Source organism: Anolis carolinensis, unplaced genomic scaffold (genome assembly GCF_035594765.1).
Source record: "Anolis carolinensis isolate JA03-04 unplaced genomic scaffold, rAnoCar3.1.pri scaffold_23, whole genome shotgun sequence".
NCBI classification, from domain to species: domain Eukaryota; kingdom Metazoa; phylum Chordata; class Lepidosauria; order Squamata; family Dactyloidae; genus Anolis; species Anolis carolinensis.
In genome coordinates this window covers 1-27,935 of record NW_026943832.1, presented here as the reverse complement: position 1 = coordinate 27,935, position 27,935 = coordinate 1, and the positions used below count along the sequence as shown (strand labels likewise).

Sequence of the window (27,935 nt, the reverse complement as noted above, 5' to 3'; positions counted from 1 at the left end):
CAGTGCACCATGGGAGTCATAGTAGCCAAGTCCAGGAACGGCCTGGCGGTGAGGAGATACCGTCAGCGAGCGGCCAGCGCTGTGCCTGCCGGGAGTCATAGTTCGACGCACCGTCGTCAGTGCGCGTCTGGACGGCGTGCGAACTCCACTTCCCAGTGGCCTTTGCGAGGAGCCCGGATTGCATCTTCTGTGGTTGCATTGTGGGAGGACCGGCGGCGTGGAGTGGAAGAGAAGAGCGAGCAAGTGAGCGAGCAGCTGTCGGCAGACGGAGTGTCAAGGCGCGATGACGGTGAATGCTCGAGCCGCTTCCCTCTTGGCGTTGAGCTGGGGCAGAGAGGCACGATGGCTGGGTGGGCAGCCCCTGTTATTTTAAGGCCGGGTGGTGTGGAATATGCTCTAAAGCAGGCATGGGAAAACGTGGGCCCTCCGAGTGTTTTGGACTTCAACTACCCTAATTCCCAACAGCCTCAGGCCCTTTCCTTTTCCCCTTCAGCCGCCGAATGGAAGCCACAGTCTTGAATCTGCAAGGCCTGAACAGGGCTGTTGATCAAAGGGGTGTCTTGGAGGTCTCTTTCATGGGTTTGCCATCAGTTGAGGTTGACTTTATGGCAATTAACAACAAAACTTGTTGTTGACAATGATGGCAATATCACCATTGGATTAAACCCATGACAATGTTTAAGAGATCATGAAGATGGATCTAGGATATCTTGTTTAAAGAATCAATTGATAATGTATTTCTTCCAGTTGTTTTCAATCTATGGTGATCTTAATCTGAACCTTTTACTGGGTTCATGCAATCCGGGTAAACCGCAATTCATTCGGTGTCCTGGATTTCGGTAGGGGTCCCGATCCATTTTTCGGGAGCCTCCCAAATTCGGCAGGACAGAAATCCATTTTTGATCTGGGAAGTTGAAAGATTCATTTGCAGTCCGGCCCATTGGCAGCAATGGGGGGAGGGGGCTTCCCAGGCTCCCTTCCTGTCATTTTAGGCATTCATAGAGTTGGAAGAAATTTCATGGGCCATCCAGTTCAATTCCTTGTCAAAAAACAGGAAAATCGCATTCAAAGCAATCTCAACAGATGGCCATCCAGCCTCTGCTCAAAAGCCTCCAAAGAAGGAGCCTCCACCACACTCTGGGGCAGAGAGTTCCACTGCTGAACAGCTCTCACAGTGAGGAAGTTCTGTTCTGTTGCCACCAGTAAAAAAAATGGCGGTGGAGCCCATGCCATTACGGACTTCCGAACAGGCCGAAGGCAAACAGCCAAAACGAATCCATGCACAAGCCTACCTGTTACAGGGTTTCTTGACAATATTTGTTCAGAAGATGTTTGCCATTGCCTTCCTCTGAATCCGAGCATGGCTTGCTCAAGGTCACCCAGTGGAATTCATGGCTGAGAGGATTCGAGCTTTGGTCTCCAGAATTGTAGTCCCAATTAAAACGACTACAGCACATATCCCAAATTACCCAATTATGCAGGTCATCCCTCTTGAGTCTCCCCCACTCCCCGCTATTTCTTCCATGAACATGTCATCTGCCAATGGAATGAGTATTGTAGAAGAGAGGAATATTTTCTATAAGATGCAAAGGCAGCTTGCAGCAGAGAATGATGTAACACTTGTATAGCAGGGATACACTAGCATCGTAGTGAACCACCTCGAAGAGTAAGATCATCTGGGGAGGCCCTGCTCTCAGTCCCGCCTGCTTCGTAGGCATGGCTGGCATGGATGAGAGACAGGGCCTTCTCAATGGTGGCCCCTCGGCTGTGGAACTCCCTCCCCAGCGTTGTAAGGTTAGCCTTTTGGCCTTCAGATGGAAAGTGAAGACCTGGCTCTGGGATCAACCTTTTGGATAACTGTGCAGTGCAAGAATGGATGTCTAAAATGTATAATGACCTTGGAATGGCTTTAGACCATGATTTTTAACTGTTGTAATGTTTAAATTTTTATGTCTAAATTTTTAAATATTTAATATTTTAAGCTTTGATTTTATATGTGTTTTGGGGCATCAAATTGTGCCATATGTAAGGCGCCTTGAGTCCCCTCCGGGGTGAGAAAGGCGGGGTATAAATGGGGCAAATAATAAATAAATAAATAAATGTAGCTGCTTCACTGCTAACATTCTCTCCTTTTCAACTGGTAAAGATATTGGATCCATGCTCCTCCTTATGGTCACCCTAAGGAGATGAAATATGCCATAGATTGTTCACCCAAATAATCGAAAGACCAGAAATAATCTGCCATTTAAAGCTGTTCATGAATGAATAGGTAAAGATAAAGGTTTTCCCCTGACATTAAGTCTAGTCATGTCCGACTCTGGAGGTTGGTGCTCATCTCAATTTCTAAGCTGAAGAGCCGGTGTTGTCCATAGATGCCTCCAAGGTCATGTGGCCGGCATGGCTGCATGGAGCACTGTTACTTTCCCGCCAGAGTGGTACCTATTGATCTACTCACATTTGCATGTTTTTGAACTGCTAGGTTGGCAGAAGCTGGGGCTAACATTGAGAGCAAACCCCGTTCCCCGGATTTGAACTGGCTACTTTTTGGTCAGCAAGTTCAGCAGCTCAGTGGTTTAACCTGCTGTGCGACTGGGGGCTCATGAATGAATAAGGTCTGATAAATGTAAGACAAACAAGATGCCTTGTTCTCTTTGCATCTGATTACTCTGTCAATATGTTTTGGAGTAGTAGCTATATTAGCCTGCCAGAAAACAATAACTAGAAGGGCCCTTGCGTCCCATTACAAAATAATGATTTTGTTGTTACTGTAGTATTTGAGTCGGAATTTACCAAAATTATAAAAGCCTATATAATTCAGCAGGCTGGGATCAGTATAGCCTGAGTGCAGTGGCGAGGAATCTTTAGATGTCCAGATTTTTGAATATGCAGCTCTCATCTGTTTCATCCAGCATGACCAATGACACAAGATTGTGGATGTCGTAGCCTAAATTAGTTACATTTAAAATGGTGGCCTATGAACCAGTCCTGTGGCTGTCAGTATGTAGCAAATTTCCAAAGTCAAGGATAGTGTCATCAATCTGATTACAGCCAGATACTACCTAATTTTGGAATACAGTAGAGTCTCACTTATCCAAGCCTCGCTTATCCAACGTTCTGGATTATCCAACGCATTTTTGTAGTCAATGTTTTCAATACGTCGTGATATTTTGGTGCTAAATTCGTAAATACAGTAATTACTACATAGCATTACTGCGTATTGAACTACTTTTTCTGTCAAATTTGTTGTCTAACATGATGTTTTGGTGCTTCATTTGTAAAATCATAACCTAATTTGATGTTTAATAGGCTTTTCCTTAATGCCTCCTTATTATCCAACATATTTGCTTATCCAACATTCTGCCGGCCCGTTTATGTTGGATAAGTGAGACTCTACTGTACTTCTAAATCTCCCTTCAATATAAGGAGAGCTATATTACTTTTATAGCTCTTTCCATCTGACAATAGTTAGATTATTTTTTGTTGCACTGATATAGTGCAGTAGGAGAAAGCAGCAGCAGCAGTGCTGAATCTACATCACACAGCTCCAGCAAAGTAACGTAACTATCTCTTTGAGATATCTGTGGATATATTAAGTGCCTCTTCCAAGATAATAAGAAGGCCTGTGGCCCTGGAAATGGGGAAGCTTTGTCTTTGGGATATTATCTCTGTTCTGTATTCACTGCATTATCTTTTCCCTTTTCCGTAGATACCTCCAAGGTCATGTGGCCGGCATGACTGCATGGAGCGGTGTTACCTTCCTGCCAGAGCGGTACCTATTGATCTACTCACATTTACATGTTTTCAAACTGCTAGGTTGGCAGAAGCTGAGGCTAACACCGGGCTCTCATTCTGCTCCCCGGATTCGAACCTGCGACCTTTTGGTCTGCAAGTTCAGCAGCTCAGCGCTTTAACACACTGCGCCACTGGGGGCCCTTAATTAAATAATAATTAAAATACCATTATAAACACAAGCAAAGCTTTGGAAGGCATGCATTGGGCGAGGGAGGAGGCGGGAAAGGCACGCACCTTTCCCTCCTTTGTGCCATACGCGCCTTCCTTGGAAGAGAAGGAGGGAGCCACTGCTGTGGGGGCTGAATAAATGGCTTTGATGGGCCGCATGTGGCCTGTGGACCGTAGTTTGGGGACCCCTGGTCCAGATACTTTCTTGAATGCATTCATTCAGATGACAAATGAAAGCACTGAGGTGTATTATGAATCTGCTTTTTGATGTGTTGAATTCCTTTTTTGCTTTTTTAAAATTTTATAGTGTTTGCTTGTCCAATTGGTTTGTTATGATGATAATTTCCTAGAACAGATATCTCTTCTTGGATAAGTGAGATAAAGTAAACACAATTCTTGCGAAAAACATCCCCAGAGGTTGGCTTCTGATAATATTCCTTCTGAAATCCCATGCAAGTTTCCATTTTTTTCCAAGGCCCTGACTTTGGTTACTTCCTCTTGGAAATTTTTCATTGTTTCCAAATGGATTATAGTGACCCTCCAGGATGCAATCTGCCTCTTACTGTGGAATCACTGCTAACTCCTTCAGATGTGCTCAGTCTGATGTTTTGGTTGTGATTTGACACTTGTCTGCCTTCTTAGCCATAATATGACAGGCTGGGTTTGAAGCATTCATGCTTCACTAATCAGGAACAAGTCAGATTGTTTCTAAGCTTACATAACACTTCAGTCCCTAATTTAAAGCCGCCAAGATTGCCCAGTTGACAGAATGTATGACTGATAATAGTCCCTTTAGGTTAACTGTGCTGTCAGTCCACATGGCACAGATTGGTTCTATTCTGACAAGTATTTTGTAATTGAATGTTTTGTTACCAAATCATGCCATACCATGCTTGAGTCGCCTTCATGAAACTTCACTAAGAGCCCCAATGGCGAAGTGTGTTAAAGCACTGAGCTGCTGAACTTGCAGACCGAAAGGTCCCAGGTTCAAATCCTGGGAGTGGAATGAACGCTCGCTGTTGCTCCAGCTTCTGCCAACCTAGCAGTCTGAAAACATGCCAATGTGAGTAGATCAATAGGTACCGCTCTGGCGGGAAAGTAATGGTTCTCCATGCAGTCATGCCGGCCACATGACCTTGGAGGTGTCTATAGACAACGTCGGCTCTTCGGCTTAGAAATGGTGATGAGCACCAACCCCCAGACTCAGACATGACTGGACTTAACATCAGGGGAAACACAAAGTGTATGTATGTTTAAAGTTTTTTTTGTGTTCTTAGTTCATATACTGCAAGCAATAAATGGGTATATTATCGGTTTTGGTCATATTTTTGCCAGGATAAAACCTTATCAGTTAGTTTGTTTTAGAAACACTGTTTGTTAAGGAAGCATCAGTATTCAGAGGCATAAGCCTGTTCACCAGTTCAAGAAAACTCTAAAACTTTAAAATGCCATACTTTTGAATGACACCCTGTTTAGTATCTGCAGTGTTGGCACCTTATGATGGTACCTTTAATGCCTTCTTTACCTTCTGCCATGCAAGTGAATGGTTGCGTTCATTCCTCTGGTATAAATGTTAATGCTGTGCTAGGGAACAATGTTCAATTTATTTTTGGAAGGTGTGGTGGATCACTCCTTGAGAAATGTATCTTTGTGTACAGAATATACAGAAAAGTACAGAATTCTTAATAGAAGAGGCCATTATGATACATAGATCCTCCCATATGGCACACTACTCATCTCACATCTTTCTAGTTTTGAATGAGATTCTGTTTTGCCATATTGGTACCAGCTTTTGTGTCTGTTGATTTTTGTTTTTAATTTGTTTTAATGCTAATGTGCTACTTTTGTTTTATTGTTTGTGAGATGCCCTCAGTCCCACACTGCGAGAAATGGAGCATGTAAATGTGACAAATAATTTTATTTGTTACACACAGTGATTGAAAAAAAATTAGAAATCAAGCCTTCTAGTTTTTCTTGTTTGAAAACAGAGCAGCCTCAGTAGCGATGCTGCAAATTGAGGTGGTTTGAGATGGGTGAGATAAAAGCTAATGGTCATTCAAATTAAGACTTCTTGAAAATGCCTAAGGGCTGCAGATTGCATAGGGAGTAGGCTTGACACAGCATTTCCCATGTATACATTTCATTTAGAGTAGATCTGTTGTCATGTTTATTTTATGTGATAATACATCTTTATTTGACTGCTACCTTAACATGCCATAATTCATAACCAGGGACTATGATTATTGCTAGGTTTCTGATTATCATGTAGCACTGGCACACTCTCTGAAATGTAATCTCAACAGCTTGCTCTATATATTGTCAAATGATGTTGCCATTTTTAAAGAGGCAATTTTTAGTTCAGTACTAATTCACAAATGCTGTCAACTCCCACCAATAAATGTATTTTACTGGAGCGAAACATGTCATATTTGTATGGATTTGCTTGTTTCCTATTCACATAATTGATCCGTCATTTGTCTATCCATTAATGGGGGTTCGAGATAAAAGCATCCAGGTGATAATGGATATTTCAAAGCGTAGCAGTAACTCGTAAATACATTATCAGATTAGCAAGCTTTGACATTTTGTAATCACTGTGATACAACAAAGTAAGATGAATTGAAACTTATTTGAAAAGATGGGTAGGAGTGCTGAGTGCTTTTTCATTATTTTTCCTTAATGTATTAGACTTTAACTTTGTATAAGTGGTGTTTTGTTTGTGAGCACTGTGGTGTTAAATGTCCAGGCTCAGATTGTTTTAAATTCTGTGTAAACTGGAAAAGTCCCAGTACAATATTCTGGCAAGAGTCTGTATTGACATTTACAAGCTAATTAAACCAAACTCTTTAATAAGGTAATTTTCTTATCTTCTAAGGAGCGGAAGGGAACGGCTAAAGTAGACTTCTTGAAGAAGATTGAAAAGGAAATCCAACAGAAATGGAAGGATGAGGGAGCATTTGAGGTTAATGCCTCAGATGCCGCAAGCCAAAAAAGGTAAGAGTACACTTTCTAAAGGTCACAGAATACTGGAAGAAGATTTAATGATTGTACAGGAGTTTTGGATAACATGCAAACATTTTAGTATTTAAGATGGTGACTTAAAAGACTGTTGACGTCAGCAGAAAATCAATTTAGCTTTGGATTAGGTATGCAAGTTCTGGGTTTAATCTTCTACATAGTAGTATGCTCACAGATGGTAGGGGACACACAGAAGTTGCTGGATATAAATCTGATTATGTTACAGGACCTAAGGACAGGTTCTAGCTCCCTTTGCTAGAAAGTGGGCATGGATTACACCTTTATTGAGGGATCCTAGCTCCACCAGAAGGAACATGCTGGGATCCAGTGACAACATTTCAGTTTTCCCTAATGGACAAGGAATGCCAAAGGTCAGGTCTCAAGTAAAACCTCAGTTAGTATCTAATCTGACAGAACAGTGGATAAGCCAAATGCTGTGCTGAGCAACACACTTGATAGTGGTAAATTGTATGAACACATATAATGAGATATGAAGAAATTGTATCTTTTACCTTGCTTTTGTTGTTGGCTTTTACCTTGTCTGCAAAGTTATTTCTGATAGTTGCCAATATGAATTATTGGTTCTAGTTTCCTTTCTATTGGAAGGAGAATGTTTTTCAACAGTGCAGACGACAATTGGATAATAAGTGACACAATGTAATGCAGTGGTTCCCAAACTTATTTGGCCTACTGCCCCCTTTCCAGAAAAAATATTATTATGGTATTTAACACCAAAGAAAATTGGCTTAATGTATAAAAATAGGGATAACAAATGCTGGAGATGCAAGGAGCAAGTTGGGTCTTATTATCATATGTGGTGGAGCTGTAAGGAGATTTAAAAATATTGGAAAATAATTAATATGGAATGTAGAAAAATTTTAAAAATAAATCTAGAATGTAAACCAGATTATTATTTATTAGGGCTTTATGACATACACGAAAAGGAGAAAGGAGTAAACCTAAAGAATAAAGAAAATATAGAAAAAATATATACATATTTAATTACAGCAGCAAGATTAGTAATTGCTAAATATTGGAAAGGCACCGTCACCCCCTCTAAAGAGATGTGGCTAGAAAAAATAATGGACATTAAAAATATGGATAAATTAATATACTTAATAAAAAAAATACGGGAAGAGTTATGAAAGAAACGGACTGGTCGAAGAGTATATGGAAGAAGAATTAAGAAGATAAAGCAACAAAGGAAGAAGATGGAAGATAGAAGAGCGGAAGTCTGCCTCACCCCGAGCCAGGGTACTTTTCCCACCCCAACCCATCTTCCCCCATGATCTATCCCTACCCCAAACCCTCCTTATGCCGTATTAGAGTACCCTTTTCCACACACACCCTTGTCCCTTTAGTTTTGTCCCGCCCCTTCCCCATACCTTCCTCACAATCTTACCCATAACGCCCTTTCCCCTGTTTTCCCTTAGAATGTCCTCACAATAATAAAACCTCAATAAAAATTATTTGGAAAAAAAAAGAAAAAATATTACTCAGCGCCCCCTGGAAATTATTTTTTTTAATTTTAATAGCAATTAAACAGAAAGATAAATGTATTAATGCATATGGCAAATGCACCTGTGGCCATCACCGCCCCCTGAATTGCTGCAGTGCCCACCAGGGGGTGGTAGCGCCCACTTTGGGAATCACTGGTGTAATGGATCAATAATGAATTTTGGTCAACCAATATAGCTACTTCAAGTTCAACATTAAAAAGTATATACCATATATACTCGAGTATAAGCCAACCCGAATATAAGCCGAGGCACCTAATTTTACCACAAAAATTGGAGAAACTTATTGTTTCGAGTATTTCTTTTCAGTACTCAATATTTTAATAGTATTATATTCAGTTCTAGTTTTTATTGAAATACTTAAGCATCATGATCCTGAGCAATGGCATATTGGATTGCTGAATTCATCTTGTAGTTTAAGTTTTACATTTTGATGTGTTTTTTTGTTTTGTAATTTTTACTCAGCAATGGAAAATACTTTGCCACCTTTCCGTACCCATACATGAATGGCCGGCTTCATCTAGGACACACATTTTCTTTATCTAAGTGTGAGGTAAGTATTATTTTTTCCTCTTGGTAGCTGTTTCCACAAGCCCTTCCCCCCCCCCCCCCCAAAAAAAAGGAAAAAAAGAAGGTTCCTTGTTTAGTTCTTTCCAATATACCTCACAACCTCTGAGGATGCCTTCCATAGATGTGGGCGAAACATCTGGAGAGAATGTTTCTGAAACATGGCCATACAGCCCGGAAAACACACAACAACCCTGTGATTCTGACCATGAAAGCCTTCGACAACGAAATGGTGGTTTATCATTTTAGTCTTTAAGCCTTCTGAGTTCGTATTCACACTTTCATCATTCAGAAGTAATGTTTTATTTTACTCTGCAGATCCATGGAAAATATACATGATATTTCACACTAACAAATGAAGAGACAAGCTAGATATTCTTCATGACTTTGTTTCCATGATTCCATGGCATTCAGCCATAGCAGTTAAGGTGGTGTCAGACTGCATTTATTCTACAGTATAGATGTACCCTATGGCTGCTTCTCAATTTATTTGCTGTAAATAGGATTTTGAGAGATCCTCCATTCCCATTACTTATTAAAATATGTGAAAAATAAAACAATGTGTATTCCAATGTTGGACAAGTAATCATCATACTATTCTTTTTTGTGGTGAGGCGTGTTTAAAATTGTTAGGAAATGGACATATAGTTTAAAAATATCTCTCAAAATGCTTCTAATTTTTTAAAAATAACTAGAAAACATTGTGTATTACACAAGTACAACTTGATTCTTTCTTATTATTCTACACTTGAAATGTGATTTTTGTAACATCCTCATTACCTTCCCCTCAAACCCACTCCTCAAGTAATGTTGCAGGTACTATATAGCCACCTTGAGTCCCTATATTGGGAGAAAGGTGGGATAAAAGTAAACGAAAATAAATACATAAAATATTGTCTTTTATTGCTAATAATACAAGAGTTAGCATTATTTATTTTACTTTTTATATTATTTTCACAATCTATATAGTTTATGCACACTTTACCTTAGAAAACAGTGTGTTTTCAGAACATTTTAACCTTTTACCACTAAATACAAATACAGTGATCCCTCACATTGCGGGGGTTAAGTGGACCACCCGCAATAAGTGAAAATCCACGAAGTAGGAACACTATATTTATTTCAATACTTATACATTATTTTAATAGTTATACACTATTTTAAGTCTTTATCAACCAATCGTGTGTTGATAAATTGCCTCCTTCTCCTCCCGTTGCTGCTTGGGCTCCTTTTCTCTCCCTTTGGCTTCTTCCTCCCTTCCTTAGGCTGTAAATTGTAATTTTTTTATGATTTATAATATTCTTTTAGAGTTTATTGAAAAATCGCAAAACAGAGAATCCGCGAAAAGTGAACCGCGAAGTAGTGAGGGAACACTGTAGTTTCTATGGGTCCTAATCCACCCATTAATATTTAACCTCTCTTTTTTTTATCCTAGTCTTTTATTGCTTAAAGCTTGTTGATGTTCTTGTGTTTCATATAGTTTGCAGTTGGATTCCAGAAGCTAAAAGGAAAAGCTTGCCTCTTCCCTTTTGGGTTGCATTGTACTGGGATGCCCATTAAGGTAAAATTAAGGATCTGCTTTCTGCATATAGACGAAACAGTTCACTCTCCAGTTAAGACAACACCCATTTTTTTGTTCTAAGGAATCATTTTAACTGACATTTGCCTGCTACATGTTGGCACTGAGATGAAGCAGTGTGTAATGTATAAATTCTGTTAGTGTATTGAGGTGAAAGGTATGAGAATGTCTTTCATATCATGGGAAATGATTACCTGCAATTTCTACTGATGCTCTTGTAGATGACATAGCAATTGCTCATACTTTGCTTGTTTGCTTAAAGCGATATGCTGGGATTAATAGAGTAACATTAATTGTTCCCAAATATGTGGGCATGACCTGTAGGTTTTTTGTTATGCTTTATGAACTGTAAACCCACATTCTGCTTTTGAAAGTTCTCTCAGTTTTCGTAGATGACATATATCTTCAAAAATGATTATAAAAAAGATTTTTAAAAAGCTATCATATTAATTTGAGCATAATTGTGAAAATAACTGTAAGCAGGCCCCCTCCCATTAAAAGACCAGTAAACAGTAAAATGCCTTCTTTAAAAAATTGTCTGGTTGTGGAAGGAAATCAGAGCTACTTTTTTGTAAGAGTGCAACTGCCTGAGAGCCACGAAGAAAATCATCTCCATTTTTTTCATCGGTGGTAGGACTGAGGAAGGCCTCCCCTTTGGATATTAAAACCGAGGCTTATATAGGGGGATATTTATTATTAATTAGGCTGGATCCAAGTTTTATAGGACTTAATATGTCACCACTAGGATTTTTAATTAGGCATGGAATCAAGATGGCTGTCAATATATCTTATTTGTTCCCTGTAACCAGTCCTGATGAATTAGTTAAGTCCAGACTTGGACCAAGCAGGGTCCCATTGGTATTGGAGGGAAGGAGTAAAGGGTTTTTTTCCTGTTTCCCAATTTGTCCTCCACACCCTAGTGATACTTCTGGTACTTTGGAAGGGTGGTGGCTCTCTGGAAGAGTGTAGGAGATAATACTAGGTTATCTAGAGGGAAAGATAAATGAGAGAATAGCCTTATCTGAGTAGGAAGCCTCATACAGATCCTTTTTCCTTATACTTGCCAAAATTGGGGTGAGAAGGATGAAGAGCTGACTCCTGCTCCTTATCTCCTTGGGAAGCAAGAAGGCTGAGGTCCCATTTTAATGGATGTCCTCATTCTCAGTCAGCAAAGTAACCACATTTCTGGGAAATCAACCTAAGTTTTTTTGCCTTGGGGCCGAATTGTGGGCCCAACTGAGGGGCGGACCAGGTCGAGAAGGAGGGCGGCTGCGCACGAGCTGGGTTGGACGAGCTCGGGAGGGAGAGGGCCTTTGAGAGGGTGGGGCTTGGAGGGGGTGGGGCAGGGCCTGGGTCATCCTAAGGTTGTCCTCCTGGCATAAGGATGAGGCTGCTTGCCCATTCCAGGAGGAAAATGAGACATGTGATTGCTGCAATTTTCTTCCCCCGATTTTTGGCTGTCCTCTCAGCATTATGTTGGGAGGAGGGTGAGACAGGCGATGGCTGAGAATGCTCCGGAGGGCTTTCAGTCACTCCGTGCCTTCCTTGGGCCGTCCTCTCACCATAAGGACGATGCTGCTCGCACCGTCCTTATGCCGGGTCGAGGGTGAGCCGTGCAGTGGTAGAGAATGCTTCAGAGCAGAGCCACCGTGTTCTCATGCCAAGCCACCGTGTTCTCATGCCAAGAGGACAGGGAAAATGAGGAGGGCCTGAGGTAAGTGTCCAGGGGCTATATACGGACCCTGGGCCTTAGTTTGTCCAAACCTACTATTATTAAATTTAATGTTGCCATAGAGGGGCATTCAGACAAGTTTATTTATTTATTTATTTCCAGAATTTATACCCCGCCCTTCTCACCCGGGGGGACTCAGGGCGGCTTACACAGTTGGCAACATTTACTGCCAAGAACATAATAATAAAACAAAAACAGTACATATAATGAATTAAAACTATAAAAATACATCATTAAAATACATTATAAAAATTAAAACATATGTAAATTAGATCCATTTGTCTAAAAACCTCATGCTTCAGCATGCTTCAGTTCTATATAGTGAAATGATTTTATTCTGACATTTATGTGTATGAATTGTTGCTTGTGTTACAGTTACTTAGCCACTCTGGATTTTCTCTTAGGCATGTGCAGATAAACTGAAAAGAGAAATGGAGCTGTATGGCTGCCCACCAGAATTCCCTGATGAAGAAGAGGAGGAGGAGGAGGACTCCAAGGAGGAAGAAGTTGTCATCAAAGACAAGGCTAAAGGCAAAAAGGTGAATCTTAAAGCAGTAGTGTGGAATCTCCCCCCTCCCCCCCCCCCGGTGAGAGTTGCATTTCTATAAGGGAAATTTGTTGGCTGTATTCTAGTGCAGTGGTTCTCAACCTGTGGGTCCCCAGAAGTGTTGGTCTTCAACTCCCAGAAACTGTTGCACCCCTAGGCTGCGTAGACACCTCAAAACCACACTGGAGCCCCAGAATATAAGCAAACAAGCTGTTTATTGAAGGTTATCAGTAAGCACAAGCAAATAAAGTTCAGTCAATAAAATGGGTTTAAATCCACAAGAGTAATGTACTTGAAAATCTTAAAGCAAGAGTCTAAGAAAATCACTCAAAAACCATAGTCCAAACCAGATATCGAACTCAGTCCCACGAAAGGCATCAAGAATAGTCCAAACAAGAATCAATTCTAAGGCATGAGACAAACTGGAACCACAGGAAAACAAGACTAGATTGCAGGATCAAACTCCAAGGTAATCCAAGGTAATAGGAATCCAAACAGCAAAGTTACTGGAACAATTAACTGGATTCAAAGGCAACACAAGGCTGGGACTTGAAGCCAATCCACAGCTGCAAGAATATACAGGAACACGGAGCAAAGATCTTTCTATCTTGAATTGCAATGTTGCCACCTCTGCTATGGCAGAGAAGAACCAGGCATTTAAGGAAAATCCAAGGTCTTTCTTCCATGAGAAAACGCTTTCTCATGAGAAAACCATTAGAGCACTTCAAAAGCAGTCGTTTACTTCTCTGCAAACATTCTCATTCCCTCCTTTGATGAGTTATCAGTCCCTTCCTGTCAAACTCATTATCCTCCTCTAAACTAGAATGCCCATCTGGCACCTGGTGATCTGGCCTTGTCTGCTGAGAGGAATGTGGTTCACAATGCCTGCTTGCAATCATTCGGTCTCTCGTTCCAGAATCTACTGAGACAATCTGACTGCATGTCAGGCCCAAACCCAGAGTCTTCTGGCAATGCAGGTGCAGGGACAATTACTGGCTGAATGGGCCCAATCCCTGGCTCGGGCTGAGCTACAACAGAAATCCTAGCAGCTGGTAAACTGGCTGGGATTTGTGGGAGTTGTAGGCCAAAACACCTGAGGACCCACAGATTGAGAACCACTGTTCTAATGAATGAGGTCAGACTGAAAAGTGGGGATGAAGTCTTTAGCTTTATCTGCATTTTTCCCCAATCCCTCCTCTCTCCCTTTCTTCAACTAGTGGACTTGCAGAGAGAAAAAAAACATTCTTAGATGAGGCCCAAGATGGCCACTTAAAAGGCAGCTTTATATCCTTTTGGAAGATTATTTACCTTGCAGAAATACAGTAGTTACATTTGCATAAGTTATTCTTAAATGTGAACAAAAAGGTAGTGAACCTATTCGAGCTGCATTCTTTACATCACTTTGATCCTTGTCTCAAAGTTCTTCTGAACATAAGTAAGCAAGGTTAACTTTCTTTCTCATTTCCTTTAAAGAGTAAGGCTGCTGCCAAAACTGGCTCTTCAAAATACCAGTGGGGAATCATGAAATCTTTAGGTCTTTCTGATGAAGAGATAGTGAAGTTCTCCGAAGCTGAGCATTGGCTTGATTATTTCCCGCCTTTAGCCATTCAAGATTTAAAGAGCATGGGGCTCAAGGTACATGTTACTTTCTTTCTGAAATGCTTCTTCAAAAGAAATGTTTGTCTTAGATTGATAGTCAGAGATTTTTTTCTTTGTGTGTTCCTGTAATTTTTATGTTAAGCTGTAGACTTTTATAATAAAATATTCAATCACATACATTTAAATGCTATGTAAGAACATTTCCTAAACATATCTGTCTATTCATGACAGCATTTGAAAAACTGTTATTATTTTTGGGGAAATAGCTTTTAAGAACTGGAATCAAACAGAGCAACTACTGCTGCTAGACATCTGAGTGCTGTTCGAGTTCATGCAAGGCTCTTGGTTAGCTTTGTTATGAGGGTTCATTTCTCCCCTCATCAAGCAACAAAGGACTGTGCTATGTTACATTCCACTTCTGAAAAGATTTTAAAGCATTGGAATGGCACTCCAGAACTTTTCAGACTTCAATTAGCCAGTATAGTTATTGATGAGGGCTGATGGATGTTGTAATTCAACAACTGGAGAGCTACCTGTTCTCCATCCTCATTTTAAAAGTTATTGTCCACTTGGACAAGTAATTAATATCTAAAGCCTTCTTGTGCACCAATAATTACTTTCACAACAGTCATGACTTATGTCCTACAAGTGAAAAAGGAAACTCCTAATTGCATTTCAAAATTTCACAGAAAGTTTGGAAACATGATTAGACTATTCTTTTTTTTTATGAATTTCCAGATTGATTGGAGGCGCTCTTTTGTTACCACTGATGTCAACCCTTATTATGATTCCTTTGTACGATGGCAGTTTCTCACCCTGAGAGAAAGAAATAAAATAAAATTTGGAAAACGGTAAGTATATTTTCTTGATGTTTTCATTCTATAAAAGTAGGGGTTGACTAAAGGCTCCTGGCTTACCTGCTTGCTCTGTTCCATAAAGTTTGCTGATGTGATTATTTGATTATAGTTCTACAGGGCATATAAATACATTTACTGTATCTTTGGAATTTGGGATGCCCAGGTATCCTTAATGTGGATTTGATATATCAGTGATGCGGTAGGGACACTTTCCTTGTCCAAAACTATGGTTACTAGTTCAAGGCTTTTAAATAAATTAATAGATTCAAAGCCTGGTTGTTTCCTCCTTGGGGGAATCTTTTATTGGGATGTGTTTATTGGCCCTGATTGTTTTCTGTCTGGTATTTCCCTGTTTTCTGAGTGTTGTTCTTTATTTACTGGCCTGGTTGTAGAGTTTTATAATGCTGGGTGCCTGGTTTTATTCATTGTAATGGTTCACAGCAACCCAATAAAATAATTGAAATAATAATAATAATAATAATAATAATAATAATAATAATAATAATAATAATGACTCTGAGGTGGAGGTGTGCAGAGAAAGAGGGCAATTAGCATTGAATGGCCTTGTAGTTTCAAAGCTGGGCTGATTCATTCCTGGGGAAATCCTTTGTTGGGAGGTGATTAGCTGGCTCTGATTGTTTCCTGTCTGGAATTCTCCTGTTTTCAGAGTGTTGTTCTTTTTTTACTGTCCTGGTTGCAGAGTTTTGTAATGCTGGGTGCCTGGTTGTATTCATTGTCATGGTTCACAGCAACCTAATAATAATAATAATAATAATAATAATAATAATAATGACTTTGAGGTGGAGGGTGTGCAGAGAAAGAGGGCAATTAGCATTGAATGGCCTTGTAGTTTCAAAGCCTGACTGATTCCTCCCTGGGGGAATAGTTTGTTGGGAGGTGTTAGCTGGTCCTGATTGTTTCCTGTCTGGGATTCCCCTGTTTTCAGAGTGTTGTTCTTTATTTACTGTCCTGATTGTAGAGATTATATTGTTCTATTTTATTATAGCACAGTAATTTTATATATTATATTTATAATCTTGTATTATTTTATTTAAACTGGATTATATGAGGCCCCTTCTGCATTGAACTGAATTATATGGTAGTGTGGACTCAAAATAATCCAGTTCAAAGCCAATACTGTGGATTATATGCCTTGGCATTCTGGGTTAGATAGCTGTGTGGAAGGGCCTTGAATCTACACTGCCATATAATTAAGTTCAAATCAGATAATCTGTATTTTATGTGCAGTGTGGAAGAGGCCTAAGTGAACCTTCAGCCATTGTGGCTGAGGGGGTTGCTAGGACACAAAGTGAGCGTGGCCTAAAGGGGGCGGGGTCTACCCTCCTGACTGGAAGCCAGGGGGAGAACGGCGCTTCCTTGTCTTCTGTAATTTGGACTTTATTTTTCTAGGTTTTTTGATGGAAAGACATAGATTTGATGACTATGTCTTTTGTGGCCAAATTTGGTGTGATTTGGTTCAGTGGTTTTGTTGTTTACTCCATGGGAAAACGCACATTACATTTTTTTATATATAGACTAGCTGTGCCCGGCCACGCATTGCTGTGGCGAAGTCTGGTGGTATGGGAAATAAAGTATTGAGGAATTGGTGGTAGTTAAGGTAAAGGGTAAACGTTTTCCCCTGACATTAAGTCCAGTCATGTCTGACTCTGGGGGTTGGTGCTCATCTCCATTTCTAAGCCGAAGAGCCGGCTTATCCAACATTCACTTATACAATGTTCTGGATTATCCAACGCAGTCTGCCTTTTCGTAATCAATGTTTTTGTAGTCAGTGTTTTAAATTCATTGTGATATTTTAGTGGTAAATTTGTAAATACAGTACAGCAGAGTCTCACTTATCCAACATAAACAGGCCAGCAGAATGTTGGATAAGCGAATATGTTCGATAATAAGGAGGCATTAAGGAAAAGCCTATTAAACATCAAATTAGGTTATGATTTTACAAATTAAGCACCAAAACATCATGTTAGACAACAAATTTGGCAGAAAAAGTAGTTCAGTATGCAGTAATGCTATGTAGTAATTACTGTATTTATGAATTTAGCACCGAAATATCACGATATATTGAAAACATTGACTACAAAAATGCATTGGATAATCCAGAACGTTGGATAAGCGAGTGTTGGATAAGTGAGACTCTATTGTAATTACTACATAGCATTACTGCGCATGGAACTACTTTTTCTGTCAAATTTGTTGTATAATATGATGTTTTGGTGCTTAATTTGTATAATGATTACCTAATTTGATGTTTAATCGGCTTTTCCTGAATCCCTTCTTATTATCCAATATATTCACTTATCCTGCCGGCCTGTTTATGTTGGATAAGTGAGGCTCTACTGTATATTGATAATCTTAAATTATCTGCTTAGAACTGGATTATATGAGGCCCCTTCTTCACAGCTGTATAAAATGCACACTGAAGTGGATTATATGGTAGTGTGGAGTCAAGATAATCCAGTGCAAAGCAGATAACATAAGATTATAAATGGGTTATATAGCTGTGTGGAAGGGCCTTGAGTCTACACTGCCATATAATCCAGTGCAAATTAGATAATCTGTGGAAGAAGCCTAAGTGAGGCCTAAATCTGCCTGTCCCCTTGGCTGAGTTGGTTGCTAGGAGACCAAGTGGGCAGAGATTAGTCCTCTAACTGGCAGCAATTGGATAAAAACAATTATTCCTTTCCCTCTAATTAGGACTTTATTTTTCTTTTCTTTTTGTTGTATCTTACTGGAGCCGTGGATGATGGGTTGTGTTGTCAAATTTTGAGGTTGGGAGGCCTGTAGTTTTTTTGTTTTGTTGGTCGCCATGATGCCATCACTCATTTATATATATAGATATATGCTATCCAAAGTGTGTGTAGATATGGCTGGAGTTACACTGAAAACTGTACTTGTTCTGACTTACAAACAAATTCAAGTTGACAACAAACCTCCAGAATCTATCTTGTTCATAACTTGGGGATTGACTGTAGCGGAGTTAGTTATTCAGAGGGAAAAGAAAACTTACTACATTATAAGAATACATGCTTTGGAGGGAGGCTGTTAGAATTCTGGTTTCTGTTCTCATATCTGGTACATTCCACTTTCTTCATGAGACATGCTGAAAGTTTTGTTTTTTGAAATAGATGGGCCATTCCTTAAGTAAGCAGGCATTCATTAGAAGGATTAGAACTGAGTTGGTATTGAACACATTGATTTTTCCCTCCTTTAATAAATGAAAGCTAGTTTGTCTGATCAGATTCTGAAGTACCCATGGATGCCGGAGATAGAAGTCTTGAACTCACTGTTTGTCTATTGGCCCTTAGGGTGTAGGACCTCAAGAATATACCCTGATCAAAATGAAGGTGGTAGAACCTTACCCTGTGAAGTTAAGGTAAGTTTCTAGGGTAATATTTGTTCTTCAAATTAGGAAGAACTCTCAAATACTTTGAAGTTTTTTGTAGAAATTTTACAAAATGTATGTATTGAGCTATTTCCTACCCCTGATAAAATCTTACTTTTTCTAGATAACAGATAAAAACACACGCAGATAAAAACTTACAAAAATCATTGTAGAAATGTAAAATATTTCTAGCATTTAAACTGTTTAAAGCATATCCTTGAGAAGGTAGAACATACACTTCTTGTGAGGGTTACTTGCGCTGAATTGAGCTGTAGTGGTCGTTATGTAGGGAGCTCTATATTCCAGACCCCACTGAGCCATAAAACTGGTGGGGGTCATCTTAGGCCACATTGTATCTTAGCTTGACCTACGCCCTGGCGTGGTTGAAAGATCAATCAGGAAAAAGGAGAGCCGTGTATGTCACCTTGAGATTGCCAGTGGAAAGATGAATACAGCAAAACAAACATTTAAACATACGGTATATTACTTCTGAGTAGGTATGCCAAGGAATGTACTATTTAGTATAAGTCAGACCAAGAACAATGCTTGATTATTGATTGTGTATACAGACTTCTGTATAATTGTCCCCTAATTTTCGAAATCTCTCTTGTTGTCACTCTTTTAACTGTTCTAAATTATATCCTGAACTATATTTTCAACATGTGATTCATTCTTTTGATTGCATGCTGCATTTTTGTCTCTCATCAATTTGGCACACTGTTTTTCCCACCTCAGGTGCCTTCCCAATCCTTTTAGTTGACTCAGCACCATCTTTATTCTTTTAGTTGACTCAGCACCATCTTGTGTACCGAATTGCATTTGCAAACTTAAAAAAGAACTAGATTCTGTTTATCAACCATTTCCACTTTTCGACTGTGCTGTGATCCTTAATGTGTTGAATAAGTGGGGGATATTTGTATATGTGTATTCACAGAAGTTATGTTAGTTGAGGAGAAAAATGGACCAGATTGTTGTGGATGGAACCAACTAGATTACTGCTTCTTGGTATTAATCTGAATATAAATTAGTATATCTTAGTTGCGTTCCTAGATTAATTGAAACAAATTTAAGAATGCTTGCTTCATAGATAATGACACATATAAAGGGATATTGGCACTAGATTATAGAATTTGTTTTTTGTAAAATGCTGGATTTTGTTCTTTGAGCATTGTGTTTTTTTCTAAACTATTTTCCTGAACTCCCTTTCCTTTCTTTTGCAGTGGCCTTAAGGGAAAGAATATTTTTTTGGTAGCTGCAACTCTCAGACCAGAGACCATGTTTGGGCAAACTAATTGTTGGGTTCGCCCTGACATGAAGTATATTGGTTTTGAGACCCTGAATGGGGATATTTTTATTTGCACGCAGAGAGCTGCCAGGAATATGTCCTATCAAGGCTTTACAAAGATAAATGGAGTAGTGCCTGTTGTGAAGGAACTGATGGGAGAGGTGAGCATCATGACCAAAGTGATTTAAAGGGCTGGGGGTTGTGTCCATGGATTGGGAAGAGAGTGCTGAAGAATGTTTACAAAGGAATGCTGTGTGTCATTTCTCACCTTCACCTTGAAATTTAATTCCCATGGTCTCTGCCTCATATCATGGTATCACAGTATTCACCTTGAAACATGGTATATGGGTTGTTAAAATATATTGTGTTAAAGGACAAATTCCTATGCTGAAACATAACATTTTGCAAAAAATGTTTAGGGAGAGAAATTCACCATTTAATGCTTCACTTTGCCCTTGTGGCTGCATTATAATCTGGTCTGATCTGTGGGTGTTTTTCCTGCTGCCTCTGACCTTTTCTGTGAAAAGAAGAATCAATTAAACCTTTGTGAATAGAAAAAGTTGAACCTAGAGCTGATATGGAAAGCACTAGGACATTTCCTTTCCCTCCTTTCCCAGTCTTTGTGCCACTTCCTGCTCCTATGCCTGACGGATCTTTTGTAACTGGATAGTCCATCCCATTGCAATACATTTTGTGAGAATCCACCTGGGAGCAATGAGAAGTGTGTAACTCCTATTTGATATGTACATTTTATGTCTTGTGATCTAAGTTTTTATACTACCCTCATTATATCTTAATTACAAGTATTTATAAATGGCTTACATTACACAGTATGTGGAATAAATAATATCACATATACATACAACATGAAACACTATGCAAAATCAGTGTATCATGCCCATGTTATCTAATAATATATAGCAGACATGGGCAAACCATGGCCTTGGGCTCCTTCCTTTGACCCTCCTTTGCCTTGACCCCCCTCTCAGCATGTGTATGAGGCATCCTGCTATATCTCCAGGCTGAGAGGAGGGCCGAGGCAGAGACACGTGACTGGTGAGAGTTCTCCTGAGCCACGTGTCTCCTCTCAGTCTGGGCCCACGGCAGTCCACTGCATCCACATGCTGAGAAGAGGGCCGAGGCAGATGAGGGCTGGAGGAAAGGGCTCAAGGGGCTGCCCTCCGGAGCTCTTGCCAGCCATGTGTATCCTTCTTGGAGTCTGGGACTACAGCAGGTCGCAGGAGAGCTGTGACTGGTGAGAGCCTTCTGGAACTTGCCAACTGCATGTCTCTTTCCCCTTTGAGTCTGGGGCTGCAGCAGGCCGCAGTGTCCCTAGGCTAAGAGGAGAACTGTCCTCCACAACAATCCCCCTGGTCTCTCCCCCCCCCCCCATGGCAACTGCCCTCAGCCTCCCCCTCCCCGCTGCCCACTGCACTGCCCTGCCCCGCAGGGCAGCATCCCAAAAAAGTTTGCCCGTGCCTGATATATAGTATACATTTACTTGTTTCTGCTTCAACTACAAGTAATCATTTAATCTTAACCTGTTTCAATTCTGCTTCTCTCTTGTGTAGGACATTCTTGGGGCTCCACTTTCTGCTCCTCTAACATCCTACAAAGTCATCTATACCCTTCCTATGTTGACTATTAAGGAAGACAAAGGTGAGGTTGCTAGATCTTCATCTATATTATTTTCAGGTTTTGCGTTAGTTGGGTTACTTTTTACTGAACTAATGAGCATCAAAGTGATATGTTTTGCAAGCACCTTTCTGTATTGCCATTCTTGTAACAACATTCTTCCAGTACTTTGCGGTGAACTGTGAACCCCAGTCCGATATTGTCCTCTTGGGGCACCCATGAAGGCAATAGGCATGTTGTATTAACATCTTCACCAACTGTATGCTTGGAATCTTTTTTCAGTGGCACAAAGTGAGACTGTTTAGAGAACAAGTCCATAATAGTCCAGATAGTAGTGAACCCTTTGCTATCAGGTAACTCCACAATGAAGTCGATTGCAATGTGTTTCCAGGATCTAGAAGGGTTGGCTACTGGTTGCAGTAATCCCCTTGGTTTCCCAATCAGCTGTTTAGCCCTTGCACACATGGCACACTCTTGTACATAGCTCTTTACATCTTCCCAGATTTTCAGCCACCAAAACTGCTGAGACACTAATTGCAATTGTTGTAGACATATCATTGCTTCAGAACAAACTTAAAATAAGAGCTGTATTAAGTTGTGAAAACTAAGATGTGAGTGAAAGATACAATATTCTTAGCCCTCCTGGTCTACTTAAAATTGTGGCTGGTTTTCTCTTTCCATTTCTATTTCAAACATGTATTAAGCTCTATAGAAATAAATATTAGCCAGTGATATTTGCTTCAAAATGCAATTGTTCTTTTATGTGTGTGTTGCTCTAACAGAAAATTGGATAAAACCTATGTTTTGTCAATATTTCTTGTAAGGCACCGGTGTGGTTACAAGTGTCCCATCTGATTCTCCAGATGACATTGCAGCCCTGAGAGACTTAAAAAAGAAACAGGTGAGCCTCTTTAAACCTGAAAAGGTCTTGATTTTCGAGAAGCTGGTGAGTGAGTCATACAGATTTTAGAGATACCAGCACAAACATTTTAAAAATACAATAAGCCCTCTGGCTCTGTGGGGTTTCAGTTCCAGAACTATCAATGGAGGCAAAAAAAGAAAGCGGATGATGGCATCCTGTATTATTAAATGGCACCAACTATTGTGTTGATACTTCAGCACATCCTTATTTACATCACCCCCATTTTATGTATATGATAATCTGTAGTTGATGGAAATTACAGTTACCAAACCACTGGATCTGGGGTGTCCAATGTTAATACACCATGAGTAAAATGTTATTTTAATAGTCTGAAGGTTGAATGCATCTTCTGTCAACAGAATCCCATCTCTTGAGCAGGTATACAATATGGGCTAGACTGAATCCTGAACCTACATGTAGTACAACAAAAAAGTATGCTTTAGCTTGATTGTGGCAAATATATTCATTGTTGTCTTAGCTAATTAGCTAATAATGAAAATAGTGTGCACAGTGTTTTTTCAGCTGAAAAATTGTGGGTGTTTCTTGAACATACAGTTTAGCAGGCTAGTAGGGCTTTCCATCCTTCAGAGCATTAACCCTGTTAACATTTTAGTCATTGGGATATCTTTATTTATTTACAGCATTTATATTCCGCCTTTCTCACCCCGAAGGGGACTCAGGGGACTCACATTACACATATAGGCAAACATTCAATGCCTTTTAACATAGACCAAAGACAAGAACAACATGGCTCCGAGCGGGCCTTGAACTCATGACCTCCTGGTCAGAGTGATTCATTGCAGTGATTCATTGCAGCTGCTCTCCAGCCTGCGCCACAGCCCATTTTTGTTTTTGGAAGTTTTTTTTTAATTTCAAAAAATGTTTGGATGATGTAACCTGAAAGAAATGGGAATAGCCAGTTTTGGGGGGAGGGGGAATGTTCTAAAGGCTTCATGTAGTCCATGAGTCACACAGTTTTCATGCTTGGAACAGAAGAGTGATTTCTCCCCTCTGAATAATGGTATGTTATTATCTGTAGGCTTTTTTAAAAATGCAGCTGTTCTACAGTTTATTGGGCTTCTTTTTGTTGATGAAAACATCAATTGGTTACCTTAACAAAGCCCACTTTATATTAGATTGTTGTAAATTTGATTTTTACATTTGATTTCTAATTTCTTCATAGCCCTTCCGAGCAAAGTATGGCATTAAAGATGACATGGTCCTCCCATTTGAACCAGTAAGTGCAGCAGACAATGATTTTTGTTGAATGGTTATCAACATTATCTCTAATAGTAGATGTATATTTTCGTGTTAAATCCTTTGTGCACATAATCTTTACATTCTATGTAGACAAACCAGCATGGCATTCATTTATCCCCCTCCCACAATAATCATAGTTTAGATCAGCGCTTCATAAACCTTTTCCATTCGCAACCCCTTTCCATCTGAGAAATTTTTTTGTGTCCCCATGTATATAGGCATATGAAATAGGTATGAAAATCAAATATTGGCTGATAACAAATCAGCATTTGCAAGGTTTGCTAAACAGGCTGATTTTCCTTTTTGTGGAGTATAGCTGAAGCATTTTTGCAGAGCCCATTGTAAGCACTGCACGTTGTTGCTAACAAATTTGTGTAAATAGGTGGCATTCAGAAAACTTCACAAATTTTTCGTGACCCTAATATTGAGTTAAGGGGACCCCATCTGCGATTAGATCCACTGTTTAAGAAGCAGTGTTTTACGTGACTAATCTGGTTTGTTTTAGGGGCTGTTCTTTGAAGAGCTAGGGTAGGGAACTTGCAGCCCTCTAGTGTGTTGGTGAACTAATACTCAAGGGATCTTTTAGCTAGACTGGTTGAAACTGGTGGAAATCGGAGTTATAAAACACCAGGAGGAGTATAAATCTCACAGCTCTAGCCTAAGGGAGGACAGATTTATATACTAGCCAAGAAGATCTGGCTAGGGAAATCAGAAATGGGCCCCAAAAATTTGGGAAGAAGCATCTGCTGGTACAACATGTAGTTGTTGCCTGTGATTCACATTTTACCAGATCAGTAATTCTGAAGGACTGAGCAATAAGTGCACAAGAAAGCAGAGTATTTTAAATTTGGCATTTTAGGTTTATTTGGTGTTGAAAGTACATCCCCTAAGCCTCTTGTGTGCTCTGCTTGATCTTCCAGCTTGTTGCGGATATGCTGTCTTGAAGGACTCTAATTTTATAGGTTGGCAATTGCTTCATTTTGTAATTTGGAAAGAGTCTATACGAAAAGTAGCTTTATGGCAAGGATTGTTGCTTCACTGAAATGTTGGTGTCTTCTTCCAACTTTTGAGCAGATAAAGGCTGTTCAACCTTAACACAGTTAGACGACATTTACAAATTGTTTCAGATCCCAAAAATTATATCTGTTAGTCCATCCAGAGGACTAAAGAGAAAGTCAGTACTAGTTGTTCTTAAAAATCTGCTGAGCAATCCCATTTGAAAGTCATATCTGTCTGTATGATCTGAGACTCTGTTTTCATTCGGTCTTCTCTTTTTCCTTGTATGGTGCAGGATTAGGGTCAGCAATATTTCATGATGCAAGATTAACAACGAAACACCTCTTGAGTAATTTCTGAAACGTGCCTTAGTGATTGTTATATAAGATATTGATTCTTCCAACAATTTTTATCACCAAAGACTAACTTGGTTAGGAAATAACCCTGCATTTGGGTTAACAAAATGCCTGTATTCTAGTTTTACACATACACATACACATCTAATATTCACATTTTTATGCACTATAGATCTAATACAATTATTCACTGGAGTGGAATTAAAATTGGTTTCATTTATCCCCTTCATTTATAGCTTCAGGCCACAGGACTGTAAGCAAGATAATGTACTGTTGATAAACCATCAAGTACAGATTTATTTGAAGGCTACAAGGGTCAACACAGAATTCTCCATAAAACTCTTGATTCACTTGCATGACTGAGAATGACTGCTTTACTATGCTTTTGTATGTTCCCAGGTGCCTGTCATTGAGATCCCTGGCTATGGCCAACTTTCTGCTCCAATGATCTGTGATGAGCTGAAAATCCAGAGTCAAAATGACAGAGAGAAACTAGTCGAAGCCAAGGAAAGACTATACCTAAAAGGATTTTATGAGGGTGTAAGTAAGGTTTTCACAAGGGACATAGAGGAGTTCACTCTTGCACTTTTCTCCTTTGTTGCATTTTGCATTTGCACATATGGACTGTTTCAAGGCTTTACTTGTTTGTTTGGTTGCTTACTTGATCTTAGTCTCTTCCTTCTCATTCTTTAGTATATGACGTGCTCTATTAAATGTCAGGTTTGTTCAGAAGGTCTTTATAGAATAGTGCACTTTGTTCTCTGTTGTTCTTTCTCTGGTAATTTGGGAATATATCAACCCAGGGTTACTCAGTGGTATTCCATTGCCAAGTGGGGATTTGTGCGATTCTTTCCAGAGTTGTAGTCCAACATTTAACCACAATATGACACTTTTTAGCCAGGCATTATAATAAAATGGGCAGGCAACTGATTAAGTGCCAACAAGAGGTTAAAGGCACAATAATAGCAGAGAGGAAGTGGTTCATTAGGATCCTTATAGGATCATTAAACCAGGGAACTGCTCCATGCTTTATTGTATTTACTATATTTGTCTTCTTCTCTTCCCTTCCTGAACTGGAGGAGGTTAGTGTGCATGGCCGTTTCAAGTTGAGTGTCCATGCCACCAGATCTTCCAGACTAGGTTAGTCTGGTAGGAGTCCCCAGTGGTGCACCCTGTTAAACAGCTGAGCTGCTGAACTTGCTGACTAAAAGGTCGGCAGTTCGAATCCGGGGAGCGGAGTGAGCTCTTGCTGTTAGCCTCAACTTCTGCCAACCTAGCAGTTCAATAACATGCAGATGTGAGCAGATCAATAGGCACTGCTTTGACAGGAAGGTAACGGTGCTCCATGCAGTCATGCTGCCACATGACCTAGGAGGTGTCTATGGACAATGCTGGCTCTTCGGCTTAGAAATGGAGATGAGCACCAACCCCCAGAGTTGGACACAACTAGACTTAATGTCAGAGGAAAGCCTTTACCTTTAGGATTGGGCAAAGTGTGGCTGGTGGGCTGCATGTGGCCAACAGTCTGTATATATAGTTCCCTTTATAGTTCCCTGGAGGTCAATGTTTTCCCCTCAGATAGGGCATTTCCATTACACTCCTCCCCCCCCCCCCCCCCACAGCAAATGTTGCAGGAGAGGCCTTTCTTTGAAACAAGAAGAGATAGGAGAATGGCTTCCATTTACTTAATGTTGTTCAGTCTAGCCTGGCCTGACATGTCCTGGGACCTAAAAGCATGGCAAAATGCCTCCCTACACCTCCCAGTGGGAGGTGCAGCTCACTAAGGTTTCTGGGAGGGTCTATATAGCTACCCCTGGGCTTTCCCAGCTGTTCATCCTTGGCGTAGGGAACGTTGATCCAATTTGCCAATCCAAGGTGTGAATCGGCAAATGTTTATCTGGGATATGATCAGGGGATTGCTTTAATTTATTATTTGGAACCCTGTAACATGGCAGGCATTGTTTTTTGTCTCGCCCAAAATGTGCCCTTAGCAAATGTAATATGGTCTTTTGTAATATTTGGTAATCACCTTCACGTCTGCATTCTCCTTTTACTAATAAATAACACTTCATATGAGAGAAATTACTTGGCTGTCTTAAATTACACCCAAAAGGAACCTGAATTTTGGGAAATAATGGCATCTGCATTTGTTTGCTGAGAAAGATTCCCTTTCCAGAGAAAACTGAGATGTCCATGGTTGGGATGGAGAATGTGGATTGAAGAAGACAGTAATTGTAGAAGGAGCTAGGAAAGCAAGCCAGAGGTTGTGAATACTATGTTTTGGGGAAAAGATTTATTCTAGCTTCTAGGGACGGACTGGGACTGGGGGTGGATTGAATCATTTTTGGGAGGGATCTTCAAAGTGAAGAAGAGTCTTGATGTGCTTGCTGTGGTTTGAGATCTTTTGAGGACAGGAGATATAATGGGGAGAACTAAGAAAACACTGGATTATTGGATTTTTGTGAAGGTATACTGTATATGAACATATGAAGCCATCTTTTAGCAATAAAAGGGAGTAAGGTGGCCTACCTACAAAGCTACAAAATATCCTAAACAAATTGTAACCTCTGGAATTACCACTTTTCAGATAATGCTTGTGGCTGAATTCAAGGGCCAGAAGATTCAAGATGTAAAGAAGATTATTCAGAAGAAGATGGTAGATAATGTGTGTAGTGGTTTGTACTGCTTTTTAAAAATATGAT

The 27,935-nt window shown here is 39.9% G+C and overlaps 1 protein-coding gene across 1 annotated transcript; it reads left to right on the top strand.

Moving 5' to 3' along the window:
• Window positions 1-133: 133 nt before the first annotated feature.
• On the top strand, window positions 134-27,931 carry LOC134294803 (leucine--tRNA ligase, cytoplasmic-like; the record flags this gene model as incomplete). Its single annotated transcript, XM_062966531.1, has 15 exons — window positions 134-289; window positions 6,836-6,954; window positions 8,961-9,048; window positions 10,543-10,623; window positions 12,778-12,912; window positions 14,394-14,555; window positions 15,258-15,370; window positions 15,494-15,539; window positions 18,703-18,770; window positions 20,000-20,225; window positions 21,636-21,723; window positions 22,524-22,600; window positions 23,805-23,858; window positions 25,633-25,773; window positions 27,821-27,931. Coding segments are annotated over exons 1-15 (1,515 nt in total), but the record flags the coding sequence as incomplete, so codon positions are not given.
• Window positions 27,932-27,935: the final 4 nt, after the last annotated feature.